At 44.6% G+C, this 12,565-nt stretch overlaps 1 protein-coding gene across 1 annotated transcript; it reads left to right on the forward strand.

Moving 5' to 3' along the window:
* The first annotated feature begins 307 nt into the window (after nucleotides 1-307).
* nfil3-5 (nuclear factor, interleukin 3 regulated, member 5) lies at nucleotides 308-10,127 on the forward strand. Its single transcript, XM_051070809.1, is given in 5 exon segments — nucleotides 308-707; nucleotides 6,077-6,871; nucleotides 6,873-7,790; nucleotides 7,822-8,067; nucleotides 8,069-10,127. Coding segments are annotated over 4 exon segments (1,830 nt in total). The 5' UTR covers nucleotides 308-707; nucleotides 6,077-6,619; the 3' UTR covers nucleotides 8,483-10,127.
* Nucleotides 10,128-12,565: the final 2,438 nt, after the last annotated feature.

The raw sequence follows: 12,565 nt of genomic DNA on the forward strand, positions 1-12,565 counted from the left end.
GGACCCACCAAAGGTCCTTCCCAGTCATTATCAGAATTAATTTAATCTTTACCTCATTAAACACAAAGTATTACCGGGAGAATATACATGATAATGATTTATGAGAGAAAATGTAGGCTAACAGTAACAGTGACTCTGTGCTAACACGGTGGAAGCACATGCTGTTACATGCTATTACTGGACGTTTCATATAACATGGTGTCCATGAAGACGCAATCATGCCCTTCTTACAAACTTAACCACTCCCGTAACATGGTATAACATAGCACAGGAAGGACAGAGATGGAGATGGAGGGGTGGAGAAGAGAGAGAGAAGAGAGGGGTTAATAACATACAGAGAGAGAGAGAGAGAGACTCTCGCGCGGAGACACAGAGGACAAAAACGTGACTAGGCAGCCTAAGAGCTGTTATGCAACCGCTGACCTACTAACACATATTTCTAGAAAGGGAGCCGGAGAAACTGGAGCAAAGTGTCCAGCAGCACACAACAGACAGGCAGCCCGAGCCAAAAGACCGAAACAGCATCCACCCGACCCACTGACTCAACCACAACTGAACGTAGCACCGACAGGAAAGGGAGAAGAAAGTTTTTTTTCGGTTTTTGGGAGGTTTCCTCTAAAGGGACAAGGAAAGGAGGAAACGGGAGCGAGACAGCTTTTGTGTCGGGGAAGCCTGAATCTTTTTCCCCTCCTCCAGGACATGGAAAGGTATGTTTGACTGAGCGGCGGGCTGCATTTCGCCCTTTGTCTTTGTCTGTATGTATCTCTATACGTTCTTTATTCGTCGTGGTTGAATATATAGGTATTTCGGCGGTGTGTGAGTGTGTGTAGAGATGAGGACATGATGCTTATGGCCGGTTATTGTTCACATGGCGACTCTGGGCTCTGCCGGCAGACCCGCGCGTCCGTCCGTGACTTTGAGACGTTTGCGGCTTTTTTGTCAATTTGTAAATAACGATGCTCGCGACGCCGATATGCTACTTTGTTGCCAGATTTGTGGCGTTTTTCGCTTTGTTATTGATAAGAAATATGTAGTGGGACTGGAAAAACGTTGTCGGCCGTACTCCACATTATGTGTTCAATGTCAAGGCGAGGTAATTTCCCTCATGGTGGTGTTTTCCAGGGAATGGGGGCAGCTGCTGTACTCGGGCTGTGTTGTCTGGTTAATGCAGATACACGGTGTACTATATAAGCTTCTGCACGTGACACGCTGCTGTTTGTATTTGCATGTTTTCATGTTCTTCACTAGATGACTTTATTTGTAGAGATATTTATTCAATCTCTTTGGCCGCCCAGCTGATGTAAACAGTAACCTGGATTACTTTTAGGATACTAATTCATTTTAAGGGTATAGAGCATTTTAACAAAACCGGTTAAAAGTCACGTGTAAGTACAGGTTTTAGGAAAGTTTAGTAGAAATTATCTGCAAAAAATATCCAACACCACAATGTTTTAAGTGTATATCCTGTATTAATATTGCATAATAATTTATAGTTTTATTACAGAGAGTGCAGGGGGGAAACATGTAATGCAGCAGGAATTTACTTTAAGCTGAATAAACTGAAAATGTTCATGCTTATGTTTCTATTTATCCAGATGTATAGAGCATTTGCCACTGCTCTTAGGTTACATCACTATCACATCATAATGGTTCAAATTCAAAGGAGAAAAAAACACAAAGTGTCTGATTTTTATTTAGAGTGAGTTGCTGGATGATTCTTTTTTCTCATGAGGTGTGTTAAGTAAAGCACAGAGCTTAGCTTTGAGGGAGTTGGAGGGTATGACATAACCAGCGCACAGCAGGGAGAAGCAATAAACAGCAGCTCTCTCCTGGGACAGAGAGGCCTGTAATTGATTCCCGTTCACACCCTGTACTTTCTTCCCATCATTCATACTCACATTAACTCTAAATCCTTATTTCAAAAGAAGATATTTAGCAAGTTTGCAGAGTGGAAATTATATTTTAGAGTTGCTTTCATCAGTGATGTAACACAGCTGCTCAGTGTCTGTGAGCTATTTATAACTTAGCTCAGTCTTTCTCCTCCAAGAGAAAACATGGAACAGAAAAAAAAAAAACAGAAGCCAGGCAAAACCAGATGTAACAGTCTTTCCTGTTTGGTGCAAAACTCGTCTCCCAAGATCCCAGTGAGGTCTTGGCGTGACTTTGTTGTGAAATTAGAATAACAAGTGAACATCCAGGATGTGATGCAATGCATGGAAACCCCTGTCTGGCGAAGGCAGGCAGAGTTGTGGTGAGCTCTTAGTCCGATTGCTGCCAGCTGGTCTGGATTGCATTGCTCTGTCCCAGCCAGCTCTCAGAATATAGGTCAGACCTGTATCTGGGTGAGGAGACACATGAGGTATACAGGGCAAGCCGTGGACTACTTTTGTCTGTTGCTCTGAGGAATGTGAGACCACATATTCATGCAGACTTTAGTAACTTAAGCTATTTGTCCCAGTTTTCTTACTTTAGTGTCTGTTAATCAAATGTTTTCACTATATTTTCTTTCTGTGATTGTACTTTGTAACTGCTGACTAAGTAGCTAAAACCTTGACTCACTGGTGAAATGTGAACATGTTGCAGAGAATCAGAGTGAACTAAAGAAGATATAGGACACATTTTACTAACAGACCAAGTAAGATTTAAATCACTAAACAGCAATTATGTCATTTATCTGTAAGTTTTAGAATTCTTTCACATAACGGGTACAAGCTGAAGTGTTTTTAGTCACATATTGCTCTGAGGAAGTGTTAAATGTCACACGGTCACGTAGGTCTCACTAACTGACCCGGAATGTCTGGATTCCTGTCTCCTAGTTGTGCTTCTTGACACAAAACCGTGGGGGCAAAATGGTGGCTCTTAGCTGGGGCCCCTCCACGTGTGTGGTGTTGGATCACTTAAAAGATGGAGGAGGGGAGGAGGATGCCATGCGTTTTACTCACACTTGCCTCAGAGGGGGTCAGAGGTGAAGCATTCCTCCCTGAGCTGCAAGTGCCTGGGAACTGCTTCTTAGCTGCTCAGCCAGAAATACATTGAAACAGACTGTTCACGGTGGCTGTAGTGAATTGCCCCATTTTAATGGAAAGTCTCTGTACAAAGAGCCAATGACACAATGTACCTTGCCAGGTATCTGTTCCTTTCCTCGCTAAGGTCTTTGCTTTTATTCAGGGAACAGCGTGCACGGGGGGGAGGGGGGGGGTGTTAGTGAAAGGCGAGATTTCAGCCAGGAACCTGTACCTTCTGCTGCTATGTAATATGTATGTGTTACACAAGCTTTGCAACAAGAGAAATTCAGAGCACGTACGTTACGAGCAACAACAGCAGCCCCTCCCCATGCAGTCCTGAGAGAGAGAGAGAGAGCCTGTTATGTGTGAATTTGGCTGCAGAGATGGGTGTGTGCTCTGACGTCAATGCCATCTCCCTATCTCTCCCTATAGTTTTTCATCTGCTGCTCCCGATGCTTATTGTTACGTGCTGCAGAAGGCGTCGCAGGGTTTCTAGGGCGAATCAATGAGGCTTTCAAAATCAGCTCTTTTTTGGGGGCAGATGGCGTATCCAAGTTTGTCTCTTTCTTTTATTCCTCCCGCTGCAGTTTCTGTAAAATTCCTCTCATTTCCACCAACTGACCCCCCCCCTCCAATCGCTCTTCTGCTTCCTCCTCCCTCACCTCTTTCTGTCGCTCTATTTTTAGCGTGCACTCTAATACTCTCTTTCCCTCTCCTGCCCTCCCTCCCATGCAGTCCCACTGACCTATTTTATGGCGCACCGTCAAAGACAGGAGGAGTGTTTACTGCTTAGCGTCGTTTCTAGGTCAGTGGGACAGTGCAGACGTATGCGCGCTTCCTTCCCGCCCGCCTTTGTTTGCCCCCCACCTCCCGCAAGTCTTTATTAAAATTATTCAGGGTCGCGGGGGGGGACCATACATTTTTCCACATCTGTTGGCGGTTGTGTTCCAAATCCCTCTCTGCTCGGCGTAGCTTTACTCGAGTTCCTCAAGAAAACGAGACAAACAAAAGACGGTATAAGTGACGGGAAGATTCAGTTTGAAGAATTATCCCACAGTATATTTAGACTTAGGCCAGGAGTTACAACATCACATTTGGGTAAATAAATGGTTAATTATTCTGAGCCGTAGAAAGCTGTTTCAAGGTCACAACGTGGGTTTTTTAAATGTGAGATTATGTAATAGGGCTGTTGACTCCGAAGGGAAGCAGACAAATGCAGTAACCAGTCTGGAGCTCCAGATTAAATAGTTATGTGGCATTGACTGTGTGGTGCGAAGTAAGTGGTTAAATGATATGGGAACAACACACTGCAGCGCAGTCAAAGACGGTCGATGTGAGTCAGTTTTGTTCTACCGCAGCATTTTTGTTCCTCACTGCATGGGATGTGAGCGTGTTTTTGCCCTCTTGCCATCACAGTTAAAATAATGGGAACAGGCAGCGGAGGTTCTTTGTCCAGGTTTTGCTTTCTCTGCTTGTGCCATGTCATAGGACAAAAACGATAGCATGAGTTGGGACCAGGAACTGCTTGCAACGCCCAAATCTTCTCATACCCTTTATCTTTGCATGCCACAGTTAAAAAAAAAAGTAGAGTTGTTTTTACTGAATGTGGGTCACAGTAGTTGCCCTACATGACCACAGTCTGACAGAAGACACTTTAACTGATGCACAGTTTACTATATCAGTACAGACTCTTGTGGTTTTTGAGGTACAAAGGGGGTTGGAAGAGATGTTCTGCAGGGGTTCAGTCATCCTTGCTTCAGTAGCTTAGCATAAAATCAAATTTCAATGTCATTCCTGCATCTAGACGTTATTTGCATTTCAGTATTTAAGGACTGAGGTGAGACCATAAGGAAAAAAGGGAAACACAAGGTCAATAAAATCATTTGTGCTCCGTTAAATTCCAGCATTGCGAATGAAAAGTGACACCGAAGGAGTCAGTGTTACCCACAGGCACAGTGACCTAGATTATTACAGTCCCCGTGTGTGTGTCATAAAAAGATGTTTTCATGTTTGTAATGGACTCCAGGGCTCAGTGTAATGATGTGTTGTTAATTACTGCACATTGACTGTGTAATGCTGTGCTGAGGAAACAGGCCTAAAAACAAGAGCAGATCTAGTTATTACGTAACGCTGGACTGCCGTCAGCATCCGTCCTTGCTGCGTTTGGTGTTGTTGACCTGATGGCGCAAGGCATGTTGGGTGGGCAAAGCTTCCTGTGGAGCTATGATGTTGACACAACATAAAGGAAGTTCAGCAGCTTGTGGTGTTGTGTAATTTCAGACAGGGTGACAGCTACCAGAGAAACTGAGACATTACAGCTGTGATGGAGATCTCCCTCCTCCCCCACAGACACACACACACACACACACACATAGCCTAACACAGATGTGTGTCCAGATGTGTTAGTAACTGTGATAAGTCCCATAAGCACATTTCAGCCATCAATATGTGTGATGCAATATTTTCAATTTGGTCTAGTTTTCATAACTCTCAGTTCCCCGTGATACATTTCAGCAAATAAGCAGAGATTATAATTACAAATGATTTGTTTTATCATAAACCATATTATTAAATACTGTAATATATCACAGAATAAGCGTGATGATACAGCCAATATGTCCCCGTCTACTCCCTCAGCCTGTTATCTGTCAGTCTCTGCAGAGCTGGCACTGGGTCAGCCTGCCTCATTATGTGACTATGACAGTGTCTCTGTCTTACACAAGAGTTCTGCAGCAGCAGGAGCCCTGCTGTGTACTTGTGTGTGTTGCTATTCAGACTCTGCATCCACCCATTTTCTTCTCTGTGAAGTCAAGGAAACAAAGACAAGAAAGACAAACATTGTGTAACTTTGGGGTTATGTAATAGATTTTTGGCACAGGTTAAGTTGTGATAAACAAACTGTGTATTGATCTCAAGCCTTAGAGGTTACACTGAAGGAACTCACATTCAAACTACAGTTCATTCAGTCTAATTTGAGCTGATGTATACCATCAATGAACTCTACTGGTCTTGCAGCTAATCTAAATCTCCCTCTCCCCCTCCCTTTTTCTCTCACTCTCTCCATAAACCAGGTAATTGTCAGCAAACAGCAGCACTGAAGCTAGATCCTCAGGGAGCCCCGAAGTAGACGGACTGACCTACATCCTGTGTGAGACACTGAGAGAAGCAGGGCAGCGGGCCTGACAGGCATCACAGCTCCGCTGAAGATTGAGGAAGACGCCAATAAACTCAAAATCACCTGCGGCAAGGCTCCAAAAACTGCTTTGAACAATTCAACAAGACAACTGAAGACCTTTTGATCGAAATATAAGCTTGTTTCTTTTTTTAGGTTCCTCATTCACAACACTAGTTCAATGTCTGAGGTTTTTGTGGAGTTCCACCTCTTTTTAATCTTCCTAGCTAATTTGGACACTTGAACATTTCTATCTTGAAAAAAACTTAACAGAAATCAATGAGGCTATCCCTTCAAGGAGCACAAATACCTCATCCAGAAATTTTCGCGGATCCTGCGACATAAGTCACAGTCCTTAGTAACAAAGCAGAAGGCTCGTATAGTTTGAAATCTTTTCCCTTCCCCCCTTTGCCCTTTGGCCCTGGCCCCCAGCTGGGAAAAAATGGAAAGTCTCAGTATACACATCCCATCCACCAGCAACAAGAATGCCATGGAGGTAGACAATTTTTCTTCCTACAGCGGGAGCCTCCCATCCCCTGTTCCTGAAGGTGGCACGCGGACCAGCCGCCAGGCTAAAGGTAGCAAGCCTACTGTGACTTCCCGTCGCAAGCGTGAGTTCATTTCTGATGAGAAGAAAGATGCTTCCTATTGGGAAAAACGGAGGAAGAACAACGAAGCAGCCAAACGCTCAAGGAGAAAAGCGTCGCCTCAATGATATGGTGCTAGAGAACCGGGTCATGGCACTGAATGAAGAGAACGTTCGTCTTAAGACAGAACTCCTTCAGCTCAAGTTGCGCTTTGGCCTCATTAGCACAGCCTCCTACATGGAGAAAAGTCAGCAGATCTCCAACAGTGCTGCAGGTGGCAACACTGGTAGCAACACCAATGGCACCCCAAACAGTAACGCCTACCTCTCAAGCAGCGGATACTCCAGTGCATCCCAGGTGATGCTGAATTCTGACTCATCTGAAACTGAACAGTCGAGCCGTGGTGAGCGTCACACCTCTCTCCACAAGTACTCTCCCCGGGGCTCCGTGTCTGACATGTCTGACGGCTCCTCCAGAGACAGCCCAGAGCCCATGGGCTACAACATAAAAAAGGAGCCCTCAAGTATGGAGATGACCAGGCTGGAAAGCAGTGGGATTCCTGATGGGGTTGCTAATGGGATACCAAATGGAATGCCAGCTGGGGCTTATCATGGTAACCACACTGCTCTGGTTTCTCCTCACCAGCAGGGCACCCCATTGGCTGAAAGTGCCATGGATTACCAGCAGCATCAACAGCAGCAGCAGCAGTGCCACATGGAGGCCTCCAGCTCCACTCCTCAGGCCACCTCAGCGCAGAGGAGTGTCATCTTGTACCGCTCCAGCAGTGGCTGTTACCCCATGGAGAGCCAGAGGTCAGAGGACCCCCAGCAGAGCACACTGCCGCAGCATGGCCAGCACACCCTGATCAGCTCCAGGTTCTCTGACTGCTCAGAGACCATCACAGAGGTCGCTGAGAAGCTAGAGAGGACAAAGACCTTAGACTCGCCTCAGTACGAATACACCAATGGTCATGCAGAGACTGGCAGAGGAGCTGCAGCAAAAGTACAATCCCAATGGCCGACAGCAGTGTGACAACCATCATCATTACAGCTACCAGGGTCAGGAGAACAGTCCTCAGAGCCACCAGAACCCCTTTGCCCCTGATCTGATCCACAACACTGAGGAGGGCAAGTCCTCCTTCACACAGCACAACGGCTACCTCAACACACTGGACGAAGAGCCCCCGGTGCTCACCTACGAGGGAGGCCCCCGAGCTGATGGTTTCTACCAGGAGAACTCGTCTGCTAAAGACACCTCCTCCAGCGACGGGGACCCTCGTAGCTCTGACAAGGAGGGCTCCACAGGATGACGAGTCCCCCTCCTCGTCCTCCTCAGACATCAGCAGCTACCACCAGAAGGCGGCGGGAACTGCCGGTTCACATGGAGAGTGCCAAGCAGAAGTCAAAGCCACTGCACTGCCTCACAAGCTCCGCCTCAAGTACAGAGCGCTGTCCAATGGGGCAGCAGGAGCACAGGTAGAGGGCCCCATCAGCACCTCCATGTCCCCTTCTCCCACCTTGCCCCAGCACCCTTATTTAGCTCTACCCAGCAACCCTCACAGCGGCCATGCCAACGGGGAGAGCAAAGAAGTGGAGAACGAGACTGAGTATGCAGAAGAGGTGAAGCCTCATGGGAACGAGAGGGCTGAGGCTAAAAAGGAGGGAGGGAGAAAGGGATCCAACAGCGGGAGGGGTGGGCGTAATAAGAGGCGAGATTAAGGACAATTAGGAGCAGCTCAAGCATTTTCCTATCACCTCTTTGTCGTCTACAGCAGACAGACAACTACAACTATGACTCACATTGCCACCTTACAAGACAGAAAAGAAGTCAGTGATCTGTATGAGCTGGGGTTAAGATGTGATTTCACCATCAAGTTTCACTGTGTCACCTGTTCCCCTTCCCTTTACTCTCTCCTACCTCCCACCTATCCCTCTAATTAAAAGAATAGATCTCTTAATGAGGGAGGGGACAGAATGAAACTCTCCAGAGCTGGAGTCTGGGACATTTCCCTCATTGAAAACTCAAACATGATTCAATTATTCATTATTGTAAACTGCCTTGGTGGCTGGCCAGCATTTATTGTGGCATTATGGGAACTTTCTTTCGACCAAAGATACACATCCTTCCTTCAGCATCTCCCTTTTTGGCAAAGAGTTCCATTCTTCCTCCCTCTGAACACATCTGTACCATTTGATCCTCCACCTTCTTATCATCTGCACACAAAGTCCTCTTCACTTCTGAAGCACTTAGATTGTATATTACTGTGACATATAAATTTGCATATATGGAATATATATTTTAAGAAGAAAAATGTGGCAAAAACAACAAAAAATAAAACAGTGGGATGCGAAAGTTGTAGACTTAAAAGTGATGAGTTTGTTCTTGTTGAGACACCTTGTACAGTCCCTCTTTGTCTAGAAAATGCCTCAAATATGTTCTTTTAACTCCAAGTATGAGCCACAACTTGTAAAAAAAAAAGAAGAAACAAACAAACAAAAAGAAAAAGAAAGGTAACCTTTTTTCTGACTCGGCTCGGGTTCCTTGTTCAGGTGATCCAAGCTCTTTGACACTCAAAAGCTGTCAAAACAGTCAAGGCCAGTTATTCTCATATCAATCAAGGCTATGCAGTCACACATTGCTGTTGGCAAAACCTGACAAGCACAAGGCGAGCCTCGTTTGCCAGCCGTTCAACAACAATATATCTTCATTTTCCAGACAAAAACTGTCTGTCTAATAAATGAAATGGGTCTCCAGTTGCAACCAGCAAAGCTGCTCTCTCTTCATAAGGTGCCTCTTTATTGTGTTGTCCCTCGTCCCCACATTGGCCGATGTCTTAACGATCCCACTCACCTCCGCACTGAGTTGTTTTAGCTACAGTAGCTGCAGTAGATCATATAGTCTGTACAAGTTTAACTGTTTCACTTCCTGGTGCCTGCCTCTGGCCACTATGTATAAATGTAAAGTTGTCTCTCTATCTCTTGTATACTGCTGTCATTATTTTATTATTATTTTATTAATATTGTTATTTTCTATTATATTCTGTTATTATTTTGGCTATTATTATGTGTATTTTTCTGTCATCCTGTTGTGTCATTTTGCTCTATGCTCTTCCTGGTTGTGCTGTGTATCTACCCTCGCTGCCCTTTGCCCCAGTTACCATTTGTACTATGTGTTACTGTATAACCTTTGTTGTTTGTCAAAAGGCATACCTGAAAATGGAAAAAAAACATGAATAAGGCTTGTCCAAAAGTGATTATGTATTGCTATACTTCACGTGGATATGCAAAATGGTTACAGAAAACACTCATTTTTGATTGTGAAAGATTCAAAATGGGTACAAAATAAAAGGTTGTTGAATTTGTAGATGTCTACTTTGCACTTTTTGAGTCGCTCTTATGAAACGTCTGCCAGAACTGACACATGTACTCTCACGCAGGCTGGCCTTTTTTCTAGCAGATGACCAGTGAGTTGAATCACAGCTCACAGCAACAGCTACAACCCAGTCTGACAGTACAGCTTAGTGTGAGCCAACACAGCCAGAAAAACTTCACTGGTTCACCACGTCATCACTTCATGCCTGTTAGCTACATAGTGTCCCTGAAATGAAATGAGAACAATACACAGACTGTGTGGTGCAGCAGGGCAGAAGGGAATCTCCTTAACCTCAAACTGGAATATTAAAGTCATATATTTACACAATCACACAAAATACATTTACAAACAGGCTTTCCTCTCACAAGAGTCTATTCAGTGGATAAGCTATTAAAGAAATGTCAAAGTGCAGTGAACTCAAATAGAAAGGAATATAACATGACTTCACTGGCACAAGAAAACAAGAGTTATTCATCTAGATTAGGAAATACTAAAGTTGAGGTGCATTTAAGATCAGTTAAATTAACTCAAATAAAAGGAAGAGCAATCTTGCCACTTTTACAGCAACTCAAGTGGAAGAAAACGGCCAGGCTTAAAACCACATATGAAGTAGTAGTTACATCAAAAAGGTAGTTCCACATAAGCAAAGTTGCGATATTCTGCTCTGTTTCTGGTGTTGTCCAGAATTGCTCAATGCCATGAAACAAGGTGTCTTACTTGGATAAATATGGAGAGAAGAAGAAAAAAAAAATCACAGAATGTATCAGAGCACAACAAGCAAAAACAAGTTACACAACTGTCTTGGGAGAAAACTGCGTCAGACTGCAAAGTGCAGCAGCCTCCATCTGACCCTGCCGTTAATGGAACAATAGCTGATGGGAACAGAAAGTTGGCATGGGCAGAGCGTGCCACTGACAAGGGTTACATAAGAACCATTACAGCAAGGAGAGCCTATCAGATACAGAGGTGTTGCAATTTCAAGGAAACACCCAAGTTTCTTGAGAATCCTGGGACAGCAGCTCCAGAGCAAAAATGTCAATAAATAAGGGAGAACCAAGAAAACCACTTGTGGACATATTTTCATCCTCACAGCTGATTAGTTTCGTGTTGTGCAATTTTGTGACGCAAATTAAATGCATCCACAGCACTTCCAGTATACAGTAACAGAGCCTTATTCTCTGCCTCTTATTCCTGCAATAGATAGAGGAAGGATGTAGGTGTGTGGAAGCAGCTGACCGCACGCAGACCTGCTGCTTTTTGTCAGTAATGTGCAGCTCGAATGTGTTTTCACTTCTGCACTCCGTGCCACCCACCAGCCGGCTTTAACAAGGTGACATTCCTAAGAGAAACCGTAGTGTTTTGTAGTGCACTATCCTTTTCTTCATTTTCTCTCCTACACCTTTCCCCCCCATTCCTTCCTCCCTCCTCTCAGTATCTCATGTTTTCTCTCACTCATTTCATCCCCCCCCCGCCCCCCATCTTTGAGCTGTAAAAGCTGCTTTGTATTGTGCGGAGGCTTGTGAAAACCGGGCCAGGAGAGTAAAAGTAGGTCAGTGAGGAAGGGATAGGAGAGGATGGAGGAGAGGGGAGGGGGTGAGGAGAGAAAGAGAGAGGGGAGTTATTCAGAGTGAGGGAGGGAGAGAGAGAGAGAGAGAGAGAGGAGGAGGGAGGGGAGAGGGAGGGTTACGTCATAAGCCTCTACAGTGCAAACTTGAGCAAACTACCCAGAAAGACACACTCTCTCTCTCCCTTGCTGCTGTATTAGGGAGCAGGTCAGTAGCACACACACACACACACACACACACACACACTTGGGTTACACTAATGTATCAGTTTGCAATTGCATCATGCTGACATTTATAAAAAAATTACACACGTACTGATTAATTCCCCACAGCTGATAGGATTAGCATTGCACTGGAAAGCTCCATGACATGTTTATAGGACTTTTGGTGACCTCTTGTTCACTAACATACTATGATTTGGGTGGAGTTAGGATTTAAGATAAGATAAGATAAGATAAGATAAGATAAGATAAGATAAGATAAGATAAGATAAGATAAGATAAGATAAGATAAGATAATCTTTTATTAGTCCCACAGCAGGGGAATTTACATTGTTCTTGGTGTGCAGAAATTTGCACTTTTGAAGAAGCTTGCCACTCAAATGGTAAACAGTGAGTCATGGTTCTACCAGTTGACAGCTATTGTTTAGATATGAAACAAGTTTGACCTAATTTTGTTTCTTAATCACACACCATTCAAATCCACCTGTGTCAGGTGTGTTCATAGCAAGTAGAGATATGACCCAGGATGGTAACTTCCTACAAGTTAATGAAAAGCTTGTAGGTCACTGTGAAGTGTGTGTGTGTGTGTGTGTGTGAGAGAGAGAGAGAGAGAAAGAGAGAGGGGGGTGTTGGCCCTGCGCTG

This window comes from Lates calcarifer, linkage group LG5 (assembly GCF_001640805.2).
Source record: "Lates calcarifer isolate ASB-BC8 linkage group LG5, TLL_Latcal_v3, whole genome shotgun sequence".
In the NCBI taxonomy this organism is placed as follows: domain Eukaryota; kingdom Metazoa; phylum Chordata; class Actinopteri; family Centropomidae; genus Lates; species Lates calcarifer.